Below are 19,448 nucleotides of genomic sequence, written 5' to 3'. Positions count from 1 at the left end.
AAATATTTTAAAATAACATTTTCACTAGTGCAAACAACTCATGTGAACCTTGAAAACCTTGGTAACATATTAGTAAATGGATGTTGTTACCAAATGTTTTTGTTGTTTAATACTTCGTTTTCCACCAAAGTATCTTTACTAATATGTGCTTGGTGTAGTTTGTTTACTGTCTGAGTTAGTGCCAGTCATCTTATTTCTGCAAAATGATTATCAATGTGAAAAAGAAGTTTGCAGATTAGGCGTGTTTGAAAATAAAATGGTCAACTACATTTCAGTTTACATATGCCAGTAATTATTCCATACCTTGTTTATAAGCATTTCTCTCTCTCTAGTGGAGAAATATTTGGTTTTACATTGAATGTTGAGCTGTGGAGAATAGTAAGTCTAGCACATTAGTCTCAGCCACTTGAAACTTCACATATTTTCTGTAAAAGTTGATTTTAATTACATACAAACTGTAAAAACTTCAAATAACAAACAGTCTGATTTGATGAATAAAATATTTAAAACCCTAAGGTGACAAGCAAGTATTTTTAATGACAAAATCTTCATTGATTTGCCTAAGGAGAGAAATTAAAAGGTTTTTAGCAGTAAGTAAAAGGAAAGATTTCTTGCTGCTTTCTAGTTAATTGTCTTTTGGACATGTGCTTATTTTCTTTGGAGTATGAATCTTTAGTGTGTAAAAAAATGTAATTTGAGGGAATTCCCTGGTGGTCCAGTGATTAGGACTCCATGCTTTCACCACCGAGGGCCTGGGTTCAATCCCTGGTCAGGGAAGTAAGATCCTGCAAGCTGTGCAGTGCAGCAGAAAAAAAACAGTGTAATTTTGTCCTGCTATTTGTGTGTGTGTGTGTGTGTGTGTAATTGGAAAAAAACTCTTTGTGGGAAATGCTACTTTGTTGGTAATAAAAGCATATTTTCATATTCTTTTGGTGTATGTCATTTTAAATGAGAAATGTTTTTATATACTTTGAACCTTCGTAAGAGTCATTTTGGTTTTCAGATTTGCTGAAAAGTCTATTGAATGCCTACCATTTACAGAACAGTGTTTGGCAGTCCATGTTCAAAAGGATAGAAAATGTAGTCCCTTCTCTGCCTGCAAGGAAATTAGTCTAAATCAATCAAGAAATAAAAGAAAAAAAGGTTTAAACCATCTAAAGAAACCAGTTACAAGGCAAGTATAAATATTTTTAGGTTGAAACCTTAGATGGCCTGCAAGAGAGCCTTGAATATGTCATCTTATGTGTCTATGTACCTAGTTAAACTTCAGCCACTCTGTTGCTCAAGAGGGGGAGGGTGAATACTGGGGACAAGCAGGAGTCTCTGCCACAGACCCAAAGAGATAACTGATTACCCTATGGCCTATTGACAGTGTTTTCAGAGAAAAGACTTGGTAGGTTTTCCATCACACTCATAAAAATCCAGTTGTCACAGCCTTCAAGATATCTACATATCTCCCCACTCTACCCTCATCTAAAATAGCATCCCTAAGCTGCTCTGCTGTGCTCTTACCCTGGTTTTTCTTCATAGCATTTATCACTACTTATCATTATGTATTTTGTTCCTTGTCTGTCTTCTTCACTAGAATATGAGTTCTCTGAAGACAGAGACTTTTTTGTGTTGATTGCTGCCTCCCCAGGACATAGAAAAATGCTTATCAGTACATAGTAAGCACTCAGTAACTGTAGCATGAATGAATGCCCTTTCTCCCAACACTGACAGATATTTGAGCATATTTATTCCATTATTCATGTAGTCAGTCCTTATTTACGTGTATCACTGGGAAAGCACTATGCTGTGTATTTTGAATAAAAAATATAGCCTGCATATGATTCCACTGTCAAGAAACTTAGTTTAGGGTGGGGATTCCGGTTCAAGATGGCAAACCCCATCTTGAAGATCTTGAACTCACCTTTTCCCACAGACACACTGAGTCTACAGCTAGATATGGAAAATTCCTCTTAAAAAAAACCTAAAGTCTGGCTGAGTGATGACTACACATCAGGCAAGCAAGAAAATCACATCGAAGAGGGTAGGAGAGGCTGGAACACAAACTCACCATAAACCCCACCCTTGGCAGGCCCCAAATTGGAAGAGAACTCAAAACCTGGAGCTTCTTGATGAGGAGTGAAGGGTTTGAACCCCACATCAGGCACCCCAACTTTTAAGACCTACACCTGGAAGACAAGCCACCATCTAATTTTGATAACCATTGGGGCTTATGTCCCAAGACCCAAACTGTAGTGATCTGAAAAATGGCTCTTAAAAGGCTGGTGTGCTCAAACTCACCAACCCCAGGGCCCAGCTCAGAAGCAAAATATCACACCCAGACATAAAGTGAAGAAGGCTCACCTGCTTGAATTGAAGCATCAGCCTTCCTGAGGGCAGGCATCTACTTTGACATACACATCTGGGAGCCGGCTAGGACATTCTGGGGACAGAGACTGGCAAGTGCTATTTTCATGCTCTCCCTTTGCCATGCTCCAGAGCACAAGTGTCTCTCGGGTGAGAGCTTTCACATGCATCTGATGCCCTTATTTTGCTGGCCGCTGCCTGGAGGACACCTCTTGATTGCCTAGCTCTGGAGGCCAGGGTAGCTTGTGTTCCTGGTCCCATGGGACTGTAAGAATCAGTGTCACCAGAAAAATCTGGTGCCCCAATTTTTGTGGCTGCTGCCAGCAAGCACCTCTCTACCACCTGACTCTGGTAACCATGGGACCTATGCCAGTGGGTCCCACAGGACAATAATCAATGGAGAAAGAGTTCTTAAATAGCTACCATCCCCAGAGAACGGCAAGAGGCAACAGACCCAGGAGCTCAGTCTGTGCAGAGGGCCTATTAAAAATCATGGCTGCAGCGTGAGAGACAGGCTTCTGATTAATCACACATCTGGCAGCTGTCAATATTTTCCAGAGGTCTGGGAGAGGGGGTACTATCTTCAAGTTCTCCCATTGCCATGCTCCAGAGTGCCAGTGTCTCCCAGAGGGGAGCTTTACACATGTCTGGTACCCTGGTTTTTATATCCAGTCCTCACTTTTTGCAGCTTCTGCCCAAGAGACAGCCCTTGATTGCCTGGCTGTGATGGCCAGGGGGGCTTGTGTTCCTGGGCCCCACAGGACTGTGGCTATCACAGAGACGGTTCTTGGCAGAACACTGCACACAGAGCAGACTGAAGTATACCCTCACCCCAGTCTTTCTGTGAAGTAGGCCTCTTTACTTGTCCTGGAGCTTTGGCCTGAGAAGCAGGCTTCAAATATGGCACACATCGAGTGGCCTACACAAAGTTGTTCTCAAGGGAAATAGGCTATGGATGCCATCCTGGTGCTCTCCCTCTGCCTTGCTCCTGCTTGCTGGTGTCTCCGAAAAAAGAGCTTATACACTTGTCTGGAGCCACAGCTTTTTTGCCACCCAGGGATACCTCCAGATTTCCTGGCTCTGGTAGCCAACAGGGTTTACACTTAGAGTCCCACAGGGCTACATATATTTCCATAGTATTAAAAGCTGCTGCCTGAGGATCTGGCTTCCTATCAGCCTGAATCTAGGTAGTGAGAACCTCCCCCTGGGACATGGACGGGTCTTGGCACACCCTCAACTACTGGGAGCTATTAACAATATAATAGGTGCTTGGACAATCACAAAGGTTTGAGGGAAAACCAAAGGCTAGGGCAGGGTTGAACAACTTTCATCTGCTACACAAGGCCATTCCTTTAGGACTGAGAGAAGTGGTGGTTTTATCTACTGCACACAGGGAGTCAAGAAAACGAAGGAACAGAGGAATATGTTCCGAACAAAATTACAAGATAAAAGCTCAGGGGGGAAAAAAAGGCTTAATAAAATGGAGATAAGTAATTTATGTGATAAAGGGTTGAAAGTAATGATTATGAAGATGCTCAACAAACAGGGGAGTAGAATAAATGAACACAGAACTTCAACAAAGAGTTGGAAAACATAAGAAGATATCAAATAGAAGTCACAGAGCTGAAGAATATAATAACGGAACTGAAAAGTACACTAGAGGGTTCAGCAAGAGACTAAATAAAGTAGAAGAAATAATCAGCTAACTTGAAGACAAGGCAGTGGAATTCTCCCTATCAGAGCAGCACAAGGGGAAAAAAATGAAATAGAGAAGATAGTTTAAGGACTTAGGGAAACCATCAAATAGGGTAACATTCACATTATAGGGCTCCCAGAAGGAGAAGAGAGAAAGGGGCAGAAAAATTATTTGAAGAAACAATAGCTGAAAAGTTCCCTAAATTGCGGAAGAAAACAGCAATCAGATACAAGAAGGCTAGAGAGTTCCAAATAAGAGGAACCCAAAGAGATCCACACCAAGACACATTTTCTTAAAATGTCAAAGGTTAAAGATAAGGAGAGAATCTTAAAAGCAATAAGTGAAAGCCAACTTGCTACATACAAGAGAATCCTCATAAGACTATCAGCAGATTTTACAGCAGAAATTTTGTAGGCCAGAAGGGAATGGCACTCTTTCAAAATGCTGAAAGAAAAAAAAAAAAAAAAAAAAAAAAAACTTCCAACAAAGCATACTCTACCTGACAGTGTTATCGTTCAGAATTAAAGCAGAGATAAAGAGTTTTCCAGAGAAGCAAAAACTAAAGGAGTTTATCACCACTAAACTGGTCTTATAAAAATGTTAGTGGGACTTCTTTAAGCTGAAAAGAAAGGGTATTAATTAGTAACAAGAAAATATATGAAAGAATAAATCTCACTGGAAAGATAAATATAGAAAAGGATTAATCACTTTTAAAGCTAGTATAAAGGTTAAAAGACAAAAGTGGTAAAAATAACTGATTACAATAATTAAGTAACAAGATAAAAAAGATATAAATGTAATATCAAAAACATAGAAGTTGGTTGGAATAGAGTAGAAATGGAGAGCTTTAAAATGAGATCAGTCTTAAGTTGTTATTGACTTAAATAAGACTCCTACAGATATAAGTTGTTATATGTAAGCCTCATGGTAACACAAGGCAAAATTTTGTAGTAGATATATAAAAGAGAAAGAGAAAGGAATTTAAGTCTACCAGTAAAGAAAGTCATCAAACCACAAAGGAGGAGAGGAAGAGAAGAAGATGAGAACAGAGAGGAACTACAGAACAACCAGAAAACAGTGAACAAGTGGCCATAAATTCCTACCTATCAATAATTACTTTAAGTGTAAATGAACTAAATTCTCCAATCAAAAGACATGGAGTGGATGAATGGATTAAGAAAAACAAGACCCATCTATATACTGTCTACAAGAGACTCACTTCAGATTTATAGACACACACAGACTGAAAATGAATCAGTGGAAAAAGATATTTATTCCATACAAATGAAAACAACAACAAAAGCAGGGGTAGCTATATCAGGCAAAATAGACTTTAAAACGAATGTAATGAGAGACAAAGAAGGGCATTCCAAAATGATAAAGAGGTCAATCCAACTAGGGGACATAATATTTGTACACCCAACATAGTGCACCTAAATTTAAAAAGCATATATTAAAGACCTAAAGGGAGAAATAGACAACAATACAATGATAGTAGGAGGCTTTAATACCCCACTTATGTCAATGGATAGATCATCTAGGCAGAAAATCAATGAAGAAACCACAGCCTTAAATGACAAATTAGATCAGGTGAACTTAACAGATATATACAGAACATTCCATCCCAAAGCAGCAGTATATACATTCTTCTCAAGTACACATGAAATATTCTCCAGGATAAATCATATGTTAGGCCACTAAACAAGTCTTAATAAATTTAGGAGAATTGAAGTCATATCAAGCATCTCTTCTGACCACAGCAGTATAAAACTAGAAATCAATTACACGAAGAAAACTGGAAAATGCAAAAATATGTGGAGATTAAACAAGATACTACTGAACAATCAGTGGGTCAAAGGAGTCAAAAGAAAAAAAATACCTTGAGGGACTTCCCTCGTGGCGCAGTAGTTAAGAATCTGCCTGCCAATGCAGGGGACACGGGTTCGATCCCTGGTCTGGGAAGATCCCACATGCCGTGGAGCAGCTAAGCCCATGTGCCACAACTACTGAAGCCCATGCACTCTAGAGCCTACGTGCCACAACTACTGAGTGCACGTGCTACAATTACTGAAGCCCGCACGCTCCAGGGCCCATGTGCCACAACTACGGAGGCCACGTGCTGCAACTACTGAAGCTCGTGCACCTAGAGCCTGTGCTCTGCAACAAGAGAAGCCACTGCAATGAGAAGCCCGTGCACCGCAATGAAGAGTAGCTTCCGCTTGGCGCAACTAGAGAAAGCCTGCATGCAGCAATGAAGACCCAATGCAGCCAAAAATAAAGATTAAAAATTTTTAAATTTTTAAAAATACATTGAGACCAAAAAAAAAAAAAAAAGAAACAGAACATACCAAAATTTATGGGTTGCAGCAAAAGCAGTTAAAGAGGGAAGTTCATAGCTATAAATGCATACCTCAAACAACAAGAAAAGTCTCAAACAACCTAGCTATATACCTCAAGGAACTAGAAAAAGCAGAACAAACAAAGACCAAAGTTAGTAAAAGGAAGGAAATAACAAAGATAAGAGCAAAAATAAATGAAATAGAGACTAAAAAGACAATAAAAAAGACCAAGGAAACTAAGGGCTGCTTTTTGGAAAGATAAAATTGACAAAACTTTAGCTAGACACACCAAGAGAAAAAAAGAGGACTCAAAATCAGAAATGAAAGTGGTATCAATTATATAATATAATCAATTATAATTGATACCACAGAAATACAAAGGATTAGAAGAGACCAATATGAACAATTATACACCAACAGATTAGATGATCTAGAAGAAATGGGTAAATTACTAGAAACATACAACCTTTCAAGGCAGCTGTGAAGAAATAGAAAATCTTAACAGACCGATTACTAGTAACAAGATTGTATCAGTAATCAAAAACTCCCCAACAAACAAAAGTTCAGGATTAAGTGGCTTCATTGGTGAATTTTACCAAACATTCTAAGAAGAAATAATACCAACACTTTTCAAACTCTTCCAAAAAATAGAAGAGGAGGAAACTCTTCCAAACTCAATGTATGAGGCCAGCATTACCCTGATACCAAAACCAGACAAGGATGCCACAAGAAAAGATATTTTCAGGCCAATGTCCCTAATGAACACAGATGTAAAAATCCTCAACTAAATATTAGCAAACCAAGTTCAACAATACATTAAAAGGATCCAGTGGGATTTATATCAGGGATGCAAGGATGTTTCAATGTCCACATTAACAAAATGAGTGGTAAAAATCATACGATCATCTCATTAGATGCAGAAAAACATTTGACTGAATTCAACATCCATTCATGATAAAAACTCTCAACAAAGTGGGGATAGAGGAAACACACCTCAAAATAACAAAGACCATATATGACAGACCTACAGCTAACAACATATTCAACAGTATAATGCTGAAAACTTTTCCTCTAAGATCAGGAACAAGACAAGGATGCCCACTTCCACCACTTTTATTCTACATAGTATTGAGAGTCCTAACTAGAGCAATTAAGCAAGAAAAGGGAATAAAAGGCATCCAAATTGGAAAGAAAGAACTAAAACTCACTATTTACAGATGACATAATACAATATGTAGAAAACCCTTAAGACTACCAAAAAACTGATAGAACTAATAAATGAATTCAGTAACGTTTCAGGATACAGGATCAATGCAAAAACTCTCTTACATTTTTATATGCTAATAATGAACTATCAGAAAAAGAAATGAAGAAAACAATCCTTTTTACAATTACATCAAAAAGAATAAAATACCTAGCAATAAATTTAACCAAGGAGGTGAAAGACATGTATACTGAAAAGTACAAAATGTTAATGAAAGAAACTGAACACAACACAAATAAAAAGATACCCTGTGCTAATGGATTGGAAGAATATTGTTAAAATGTCCGTACTACCCAAAGCAATCTACTAACTCAATACAATTCCTAACGAAATTCCAATGACATTTTTCACAGAAATAGAACAAACAATCCTAAAATTTGTATAGAATCACAAAAGACACTGAATAGCCAAAGCAAACTTGAGAAAGAAGAACAAAGCTGGAGGCATCACACTCCCTGATTTCAAACTAGAGTTGGCTCTTCCACAATGGAGGGGTTAAGGGCACCAACCCGCCATACAGTCATCTGTGTGTATAGCTTCACAGTCAGCCCTCCATATCTGCAGTTCCACACTGATCGTGTAGTACTGTAGTATGTATTTAGTGAAAAATCCAGGTATAAGTGAATCCATGCAGTTCAAAGCCGTGTTGTTCAAGGGTCCACTTATATTACAAAGTTATAGTAATTAACACAGTACGTTATTGGCATAAAAACAATCACACAAGTCAATGGAACAGAAGTGAGAGCTCAGAAATAAACCCACACATATATGATCAATTAATTTATGACAAAGGAGCCAAGAATACACAGTAGGGAAAGGACAATCTCTTTAAGAAATGATGTTAGGAAAAGTGGACAGCCACATGCAAAATAATGAAACTGGACCACTATCTTACACCATACACAAAAATTAACTCAAATGGATTAAAGACTTAAACATAAGACCTGAAACCACAAAACTCTGAGAAGAAAGATAGGTGGTAAGCTCCTTGACACAGGTTTTAGTAATGATGTTTTTAATCTGACACCAAAAGCAAAAACAACAAAAGCAAAAGTAAACAGGTTGGACTAGATCAAACTAAACCAGTAACAAAATGGAAAGGTAATCTACTGAATGGGAGAAAATATTTGCAAATAATATATCTGGTAAGGGATTAATATCCAAAATATATAAAGCATTCATATGACTTAATAGGAAAAAATACATATACCTATTTAAAAATGGGCAGAAGATCTGAATAGGCATTTTTCCAAAGAAGACATACAGATGGCCAACAGATACATGAAAAAGATAAACAAAATTGATAAATTTTTAGCCAGACTCATCAAGAAAAAAAGGGAGAGGGCCCAAATCAATAAAACTAGAAATGAAAAAGGTTGTTATAAGAAATACAAAAGACATTAAGAGACTACTAAAAGCCACTATGTGCCAATAAAATGGACATCCAAACAGAAATGGACAAATTCTTAGAAAGGTACAATCTCCCAAGACTGAACCAGGAAATGGAAAACATGAACAGACCAATCGCAACTACTGAAATTGAAACTATGATTTAAAAACTCCCAACAAACAGAAGTCCAGGACCAGATGGCTTCACAGGCGAATTACATCAAACATTTAGAGAAGAGTTACCACCTATCTTTCTGAAAATATTCCAAAAATTGCAGAGGAAGGAACACTCCCAAACTCATTCTATGAGGCCACCATCACCCTGGTACCAAAACCAAAGATAACACAAAAAAAGAAAATTACAGGCCAATACCACTGATGAACATAAATGCAAAAATCCTCAACAAAATACTAGCAAACCAAATCCAACAATACATTAAAAGGATCATACACCATGGTCAAGTGGGATTTATCCCAGGGATACAAGTATTCTTCAGTGTCTGAAAATCAATCAGTGTGATACACCATATTAACAAATTGAAGAATAAAAACCATATGACCATCTCAATAGATGCAGAAAAAGCTTTTGACAAAATTCAACATCCATTTATGATAAAAAAAAAAAAAAAACAACCAAAGAAACAAATGTCTCCAGAAAGTGGGCAAAGAGGGAACCTACCTCAACATAATAAAGGTCATATATGACAAACCCACAGCTAACATCATTCTCAACAGTGAAAAGTTGAAAGCATTTCCTCTAAGATCAGGAACGAGACAAGGATGCCCACTCTCACCCCTTTTATTCAACATAGTTTTGAAAGTCTAGCCATGGCAATCAGAGAAGAAAAAGAAATATGCAAATTGGAAAAGAAGAAGTAAAACTGTCACTGTTTGCAGATAACATGATACTATAAATAGAATATCCTAAAGATGCTACCAGAAAACTACTAGAGCTCATCAATGAATTCAGTAAAGTTGCAGGATACAAAATTAATACACAAAAATCTCTTGCATTCTTATACACTAACAACAAAAGATCGGAAACAGAAATTAAGGAGACAATCCCATTTACTACTGCATCAAAAAGAATAAAATACCTAGGAATAAACCTATCTAAGGAGGCAAAAGACCTGTACTCTGAAAACCATAAGATGTTGATGAAAGAAATCGAAGATGATACAGATGAAAAGATGTACTGTGTTCTTGGATAGAAATAATATTGTCAAGATGACTGTACTACCCAAGGCAATCTACAGATTCAGTGCAATTCCTATCAAATTACCAATGGCATGTTTCACAGAACTAGAACAAAAAAATTTTTTTAATTTGTATGGAAACACAAAAGACCCTGAATAGCCAAAGCAATCTTGAGAAAGAAAAATGGAGCTGGAGGAATCACACTCCCTGACTTCAGACTATACCACAAAGCTACAGTCATCAAAACAGTATGGTACTGGCACAAAAACAGACATATAGATCAATGAAACAGGACAGAAAGCTCAGGAATAAACCCACGCACCTATGACCAATTAGTCTAAGACAAAGGAGGCAGGAATATACAATGGAGAAAAGACAGTCTCTTCTATAAGTGGTGCTGGGAAAACTGGACAGCTATGTGTAAAAGAATGAAATTAGAGCACTCTAATACCATACACAAAAATAAATTCAAAATGGATTAAAGACTTAAATGTAAAACCAGATATTTTAAAACTCCTAGAGGAAAACATAGGCAGATCACTCTTTGAAATATATCGCAGATATCTTTTTGGATCTGTCTTCTCCTAGAGTAATGAAAATAAAAACAAAAGTAAACAAATGGGACCTAATTAAACTTAAAAGCTTTTGCATAGCAAAGGAAATCATAAACAAAATGAGAAGACAACCTACAAAATGGGAGAAAATATTTGCAAACAATGCGACCAACAAGGGATTAATCTCCAAAATATACAAATAGCTCATACAGCTCAATATCAAAACAACCCAATCATAAAATGGGCAGAAGATCTAAACAGACATTTCTCAGGACTCCCCTGGTGGTCCAGTGGTAAAGAATCTGCCTTCCAATGCAGGGGACACAGGTTCAATCCCTGGTCAGGGAAGTAAGATTCCACATGCCATGGGGCAACTAAGCCTGCATGCCACAACTACTGAGCTCATGTGCCTCAATGAGAGAGCCCGTGTGCCACAACTACAGAGCCCACACACCACAACTGGAGAAAACCCGCACGCCACAACTAGAGAGAAGGCTGCAAGCTGCAACAAAGACCTGATGCAGCCAAAATAAAATAATAGACGTTTCTCCAAAGAAGACATACAGATGGCCAAAAAGCACATGAAAATATGCTCAACATCACTAATCATTAGAGAAATGCGAATCAAAACTCCAGTGAGGTATCACCTCACACTGGTCAGAATGGCCATCATCAAAAATTCTAGGGACTTCCCTGGCAGTCCAGTGGTTAAGAATCCACACTACCAACGCAGGCGGCACAGGTTTGGTCCCTGGTCAGAAAACTAAGATCCCGCAGCCTGCTCAGTGCAGTGCAAAAAAAAGTCTACAGATAATAAATGCTGGAGAGGATGTGGAGAAAAGAGAACCCTCCTACACTGTTGGTGGGAATGTAAATTGATACAGCCACTACGGAGAACAGTAAGGAGGTTCCTTTAAAAACTAAAAATAGAGCTACCGGGACTTTCCTGGTGGTCCAGCGGTTGAGACTCCATGCTTCCAGTGCAGGAGGCATGGGCTCGATCCCTGGTCGGGGAACAGGGATCCCACATGCTGCGTGGTGCAGTAAGTAAGTAAAGTAAGTAAGTAAAGAAGTAAAATAAATAAATAGCTACCATATAATCCTGCAATCCCACTCCTGGGCATATATCTGGAGAAAACCATAATCTGAAACGATACAGGCACCCCAATATTCACTGCAGCACTATTTACAATAGCAAGACATGGAAGCAACCTAAGTGTCCATCAACAGATGAATGGATAAAGAAGATGTGGTATATATATACAATGGAACATTAGCCATAAAAAAGAATGAAATAATGCCACTTGCAGCAACATGGATGGACCTAGAGATTATTATACTAAGTGAAGTAAGTCAGAAAGAGAAAAATACCATATGATATCACTTATATGTGGAATCTAAAATATCACACAGATGAACTTATTTACAAAACAGAAATAGACTCACAGATACAGAAAGCAAACTGTGGTTACAAAAGGGGAGGGAAGGGATAAATTAAGAGTTTGGAATTAAAATATACACACTACTATATATAAAATAGATAACCAACAGGGACCTACTGTATAGCAGGGATTCCCTGTATAGTACAGGGAATTATACTCAATATCGGTAATAACTTATAATGGAAGAGAATGTAAAAAATATATATATATACACACACACACACACACACATATGTATAACTAGATTACTTTGCTGTACACCTGAAACTAGCACAACATTGTAAATCAACTATGTTTCAATAAAAACAATTTTTTTAAAAGAATCTCAACATCACTAATGATGTGGAAAATGCAAATCAAAACCACAATGAGTTATTATCTCAAACCTGTTAGAATGGCTATTACCAAAAAGACAAAAAATAGCAAGTGTTGGCAAGGATGTGGATAACAGGGAACACTTGTGCACAGTTGGTGGGAATGTAAAAAACAGTATGGAGGTTTCTCAAAAAATTAAAAATAGAACTACCATATGATCCAGCAATTCCACTTTTGGGTATTTATCTGAAGAAAATAAAAACACTAACTCAAAAAGATAAATGTATCCCCATATTCATTGCAGCGTTATTTCCAATATCCAAAATATAGAAGCAACCTAAGTGTGTCCATCAATAGTTGTATGGATAAAGAAAATGTGAATATATATATATGGAATAACGTAATATTATTCAGTTATAAAAAAGATTGAAATCTTGCCATTTGTGACAACATGATGGACCCCTAGGGAATTATGTCAAGTGAAATACTGCATGATCTCTCTTAAATACTGACTCTAACAACAATAACAACAACAAACAAAAAAACAAAAAACCGACCTCATAGATACAGAGAATGAATTGATGGTTGCCAGGGGTAGTTGGGGGAAGAGGTAGCAGAAATGGGTGAAGGGGGTCAAAAGGTAAAAATTTTTTTTTAATTTTTTTAAGAAACTTCATCTACCAGTGGTATAAAGTGGACCACAAAGACAAATTTTGAAATGCACTAAGTGATATGCAGATTTAATACTGTTGGAATTGAGAGGGGAGTTCATGATGTTATAAATGTACATCCAATTATTCCCAACTGATCTAAGACAATGTCGTCATGTACAACTCTTACAGATTTTACTGGCAAAAAAAGTTTAGCATGGATGAGAGTTAGCTATTCCCCCACACCCTTGTTTAACAGGATACGATGAAAGTCAGTCAGATCAAATTCTGCCTCTCACACCTTTGTTAAGCATTATTACAAGCAAGCACAAAACTGTCCATACAACTTGTTTTGTAACTCTGATGAAGTCCTGCTCTTTACCAGTTTGGGTGATTTGATCACACTTTGCATGACAGGTTCACTCATACCGGATGTGATAATATTCCTTTAAATGGACATGAAACAACCAGAAATTGTTAGACCCGAAGTCTGGCCATGGAACTGCTGGGTGTTCAAAATTTGGGAACCACCTCTAAGGGTAAAGCACATAGAACTTACACCCAGTTCACAAAATAATGGGGAGTGTCTGAACATTTTAGCCAATCTATTAATACATATCTTGAATATCTGTAATTTCTCAGTGAGAGTCCATTTCTAACATTCATCATGCTAATTACAAGCCATCAATTTAATAAAAACCCATTTCTGACATTTGCTGTACTAATTAGCAAAGTATCTGTCTGGTATTAATATATGGATAGTAGATGCACTTATGATAGCTCCCTCTCTAATCACTTAGGAAGGTAGAGTGGGGCTAGATAATGGAGAATAAGGTACAGAATTTCCACTTAGTTATACAAGTTTGGCTTTGGCTTTGTTTTTGTTTTTTAAGGCAGGGGAGTAACAACTAGAACTTGAATTCAGGAAGATTCATTTGACCATCAGATTTGGGGGAAGGGGGGAGGACATGTGAAAAAGATACTGAAAGCAAGTAGGTGAATAATAAAGCCAGAACAGTTGCTGGGCTAAGAATAGAAGTGGAAAAGTGGAAGAAAAGTACAAGAGCTATTTATATATAGAACATATAAAAATACTGATTCTGCCTACCATGTGTGTAATGTTTGGTCTCTCACATATCACCTTTAATTTTGATAGAAACTATGGAAAATGGATATTATCTTCATTAAGGATGAAGGTTCAGAGACATTAAATTGACTTCCAAAAGTCGCAAACCTAGTAAATGCTAGAATTGGGACTCAGAGCCAGGCAGTGTGCTACACTGAAAAGAGCATGGGAAATGGCAAAGCTCAGGAAGTAGGCGAGCTTGGGGTGAAAGATACACATGCTTTTTGGTGAAAGTGTAAAACTGGGACTACCTCTGAAGTGAGTAATTTAGCAATATACTTTAAATAAGTATCCCCTTTGACCTAGCAAATCCACTTACAGCAATTTATCCCACCTATATACTCTCACATGTATTTCTAAGCATATGTGTGAGAATATTATTAAGTTCAATATTCTTTGAAATAGCAGGTTGAGGATGAGTTAATAAATCATGGTGCAAATATCCATTTAATATAATAATGTACAGTTGTCTGTTTTTTATATACTGACATGATCAGATCTCCAGGATGTATCAATGAAAAGAGCAAAGTACTGAAGAGTGTGTGTGTGTGTGTGTGTGTATTTGTCATTTGTGTTTAAAAAGAAAAAATACACACACACACACATAGCTACATTTTCTCTCTTGAAGGATACAAAGAAACTAACAGTGGCTGCCTCTGAGGAAAGGAACTAGATAATTGAACAACAGATTGGGAGGAAGATTTATTTCTCACCAGTCCTTTTGTATGTTTTGAATTATATACCTTTTATTACCTATTTTTTAAATTTTTTTAAGAGAAAAAAAGAGTATGGACTTTGGACTCAAGGAGAATTTGTTTCTTCTACTTAACTAGCTATGTGGCCATGTTCAAGTTATTATTTTCTAGTTTATTATGACCACATTATAGAACATATAAAAAAGAAACCAAAAAGTCTCTTAAGAAGCCAACACTCCAGACACAATCACTATAAAACTTTGGTGTAATTCTTCCTAGTCTTTTAACAAAACCTGTACTTCTTTCTGGTTACAAAGTAAACAATTTAACTTTTAACTGTATTAGAAAATTTATTGGTCCATGTAAGGTATAGTGATTTATTGATGAAGATTTAGAATAATGAGTAGAAAGTACTTAAATATTTGTTTATTGTTCAATAAGTGCATCATATTTTCCTGTTCAGGTCCAGGAACTAGCTCGTCTTTATTGACAAATCACCCTTTCTGGCTAATATTATATCCCACCTGGAGAAAAAAGTAGCAACTGTGTTATTACTTTAAATACCGTAACTCTTGGGAATTTGTTTATATTGAAACACTATAGGTCATCTCACCTATGCAGTCCCCCAGTACCACTTATTTAATGCTGGGTACATTATTGCTCCCTAGAGCGCAGCATCCAGCGACTTCCAGTGACTGTCAGAGAGGGACACTGTGCTCATTGATGATGAGGGCAAGTCTTACCCTGAGTATGCAGGAAAACAAGAACCATCATTCATTTTCTAGTCATGTAAAATTTACCGTTCGGAATTTTATAGCATGAAAATAGAACAACAGATTTTCCAACAGTGACTTCTCTTGAGCTCTTTAGGCCAGAATCACTGCATTCCTAGACCAGGTTCTCACTCTCTGTTGACCACACCCCTGCCTTCCACACACTACTGCCCGGAGAGGAGGAGAAGCAAGGGGCCCACGTACAACATGAGAACAGCAGCCCCATTCAGACAAGAAACGTCCGTCCCTTGTTGGGCATGACTTAAGTAAGACCAGCCTGGGAGAGCACAATGTAGCCACATCAATCCAAGGCAAGACAGGACATAAATTGGAAGGGGCTGTTGGCATTATGGAGCAAAAGTTGCAAAAGCCCTGAGAGCAGGAAGACAGATCATCTTTGAGCATCTTTGTTAAACAACTTTGTTTTGTCTCTGTTACAGTAGTACAGAATTATTGCACTCCCATATACAATTGTCCCTCGGTATCCTCAGGGGGATTGTTTCCAGGATCCCTGTGGATACCAAAATCCTTGGATGTTCAAGTCCCTTATATAGAACAGTGTAGTATTAGCATATAAGCTATGCACGTCCTCCCTGATACTTTAAATCATCTCTAGATTACTTATAATACATAATACAATGCAAATACTAAATACATAGTTGTAAATACAATGTAAATGTTATGTAAAGAGTTGCCAGCCCATCGCAAATTCAAGTTTTGCTTTTTGGAACTTTCTGGGACTTTTTTTTCCTGAGTTTTTGTGATCCATGGTTGGATGAATCTGTAGATGCAGAACCCAAGTATATGAAGGGCTGACTTTATTGGATATTGCAAATCTTTTTAATTTTCATAAATCTGGTAGGCAAGAAAAATAGTATTTTATTTTTGCTCTAATTTAAACCATCATTATATTAGTGGGGTTGAGCCTATATTTATGTTTCTCAATCATTTGTATCTCTTCTTTAAATTATCTGTTCACGTTCTGTGCCCATTATTTTCTACTAGGGACTTTTTCATTCTGATTTTTAGGAGATCTATCTATCTATCTATATCTATCTATATATAGGTAGATATATATATAATCTCCATTTTCCCATGATATAAGTTTTAAAAAGTTATAAATAGTTTTCCCAGTATACCTTTTGATTTTGTTTATGGTGTTTTTAGTTGTTCTAGATAAGATTTGTTGGCTTTGTGGGGTTTTTTTTCAATTTTGTTTTAATCAGATTTTTCAATTGGTATTTTATGTCATTTTCAGAAAGGTCTTTCCTACTCTTAGATGATATCAATAATTTACTCATATTTTCTTCATTATTTTTATAGTTTTGCTTTTACATTTAAATTTTTGTTTTGTCTATAATTGACTTTGATATAAGAATGAGGGAGGGATCAAGCCCCACCCCTACCCCCCCAAAAAAACCCAATCAGTTGTGCCAATACCATATACTAAATAGTCCACCTTTCTTCCATTAGTTTGAAATTCCATCTTTATCATCTATTAAACCCCAATCTGTATTGGGTTACATTGGTCTATTACCATAGTTTTTAAATTACTAATTCTCGACAAAATATTAGCAAACCGAATCCAACAACACATAAAAAAGACCATACACCATGACCAAGTGGGATTCATCCCAAGTTCACAAGAATGGTTCAACGTATGAAAATCAATGTGATACACCACATAAACAAAAGAAAAGACAAAAACCACACCATCATCTCAGTAGATGCAGAAAAAGCATTTGACAAAATTCAATATCCATTCATGATAAAAACTCTTACCAAAGTGGGTATAGAGGGAACATATCTCAACATAATAAAAGCCATTTTTGACAAACCCACAGCCAGTATAATACTCAATGGTGAAAAGCTGAAAGCCTTCCTGTTAAAATCTGGAACAAGACAAGGATGCCCACTCTCACCTCTTCTATTCAACACAGTATTGGAAGTCCTAGCCAAGGCACTCAGGTAAGAAAAAGAAATAAAAAGTATCCAAATTGGAAGGGAAGAGGTAAAAGTATCATTATATGCAGATGACATGATACTATAGATAGAAAACCCTAGAACTGATCAATGAATTCAGCAAGGTAGCAGGATACAAGATTAACATACAGAAATCGGTTGCATTTCTTTACACTAACAATGAAATACCAGAAAGGAATGTAAAAAAAGAATCCCTTTTAAAATCACACCCCCCAGGCTTCCCTCGTGGCGCAGTGGTTAGGAATCCGACTGCCAATGCAGGGGACAGGGGTTCGAGCTCTGTTCCAGGAGGATCCCACATGCTGCGGAACAGCTAGGCCCGTGTGCCACAGATGCTGAGCCTGCACTCTGGAGCCCACGAGCCACAGCTGCTGAGGCCTGTGTGCCTGGAGCCCGTGCTCCACAACAGTAGGGGCCACCGCAATGAGAGGCCTGCGCACTGCAAGGAGGAATGGCCCCCGCTCACCGCAACTAGAGAAGGCCCACGCAGCAATGAAGACCCAACGCAGCCAAAAATAAATAAATAAAATAAATTTATATTTTAAAAAAATTGCACCCCCCAAAATACTTAGGAATAAAACTAACCAGAGAGGTGAAACACTTATATACTGAGAACTATAAAACATTAATAAAGGAAATTGAAGATGATTCAAAGAAATGGAAAGATATCCCACGCTCTTGGATTGGAAGAATTAATATTGTTAAAATGGCCATACTGCTCTTTCCACCATCTTTCTGTGCCGCCATAATGGTGTGCATGAATGTCCTGGCTGATGCTCTCAAGAGTATCAACAATGCGGAAAAAAGAGGCAAACGCCAGGTTCTTATTAGGCCGTGCTCCAAAGTCATCATCAGGTTTCTAACTGTGATGATGAATCATGGTTACACTGGCAAATTTGAAATCATCGATGATCACAGGGCTGGGGAAATTGTTGTGAACCTCACAGGCAGGCTAAATAACTGTGGAGTGATCAGCTCCAGATTTGATGTGCAACTCAAAGATCTAGAAAAACGTCAGAATAACGTGCTCCCGTCCCATCAGTTTGTTTTCATTGTACTGACATCCTCAGCTGGCATCATGGACCATGAAGAAGCAAGACGAAAACACACTGGAGGGAAAATACTTGGATTCTTTTTCTAGGGATGTAATATACACATGCAAATAAAATGCCTCAGAGGACTCTGGTGCAAAAAAAAAGCCATACTATCTAAAGCAATCTACAGATTTAATGTGATCCCTATCAAATTACCCATGACATTTTTCACATAAGTGTAATAATAATAATCTGGGAAAATATTATGAACAACCTTATGCTAGTAAAGTCAACAACTTAGATAAAATGGGCAAATTTCTTGAAAGACACAAATTACCCAAGCTTACCCAGGAAGAAATATATAACCTGAAGAGCCTATCTATTAAAGAAATTGAATTTGTAGTTTAAAACATTCCCACAAAGAAAACTGCAGGCCCATAGGGCAGCACAGGTGAATTCCACTAAACATTTACAAATTCTTCATGAACTCTTTCAAAAAATTAAAAAGGTGAGAATACTTTCCAACTCATTCTATGATTACAGAATTACCCTGACACCAAAACCAGACAAAGATATTACAGAGAAATGGCAGACCAATATTCCTATGTTATAAACATAGATATCAAAAATCCTAAA

At 37.2% G+C, this 19,448-nt stretch overlaps 1 protein-coding gene across 1 annotated transcript; it reads left to right on the top strand.

The window, feature by feature from the left end:
- Positions 1 to 18,523: 18,523 nt before the first annotated feature.
- LOC133098402 (small ribosomal subunit protein uS8-like) lies at positions 18,524 to 18,923 on the top strand. Its single transcript, XM_061201194.1, has one exon. It carries the CDS (start codon positions 18,527 to 18,529, stop codon positions 18,917 to 18,919), a length of 393 nt encoding a protein of 130 aa, XP_061057177.1. The 5' UTR covers positions 18,524 to 18,526; the 3' UTR covers positions 18,920 to 18,923.
- The last annotated feature ends 525 nt before the right edge of the window (positions 18,924 to 19,448 follow it).

The sequence above is a fragment of the Eubalaena glacialis genome, chromosome 9 (assembly GCF_028564815.1).
Source record: "Eubalaena glacialis isolate mEubGla1 chromosome 9, mEubGla1.1.hap2.+ XY, whole genome shotgun sequence".
NCBI lineage: Eukaryota > Metazoa > Chordata > Mammalia > Artiodactyla > Balaenidae > Eubalaena > Eubalaena glacialis.
The sequence above is the reverse complement of the archived record's forward strand: the minus strand, read 5'-3'. Positions and strand labels throughout refer to the sequence as shown.

What these genes read in the sequence shown, in the direction of transcription:
- LOC133098402 (XM_061201194.1), top strand. Translation starts at nt 18,527, where the DNA reads ATGGTGTGCATGAATGTCCTGGCTGATGCTCTCAAGAGTATCAACAAT.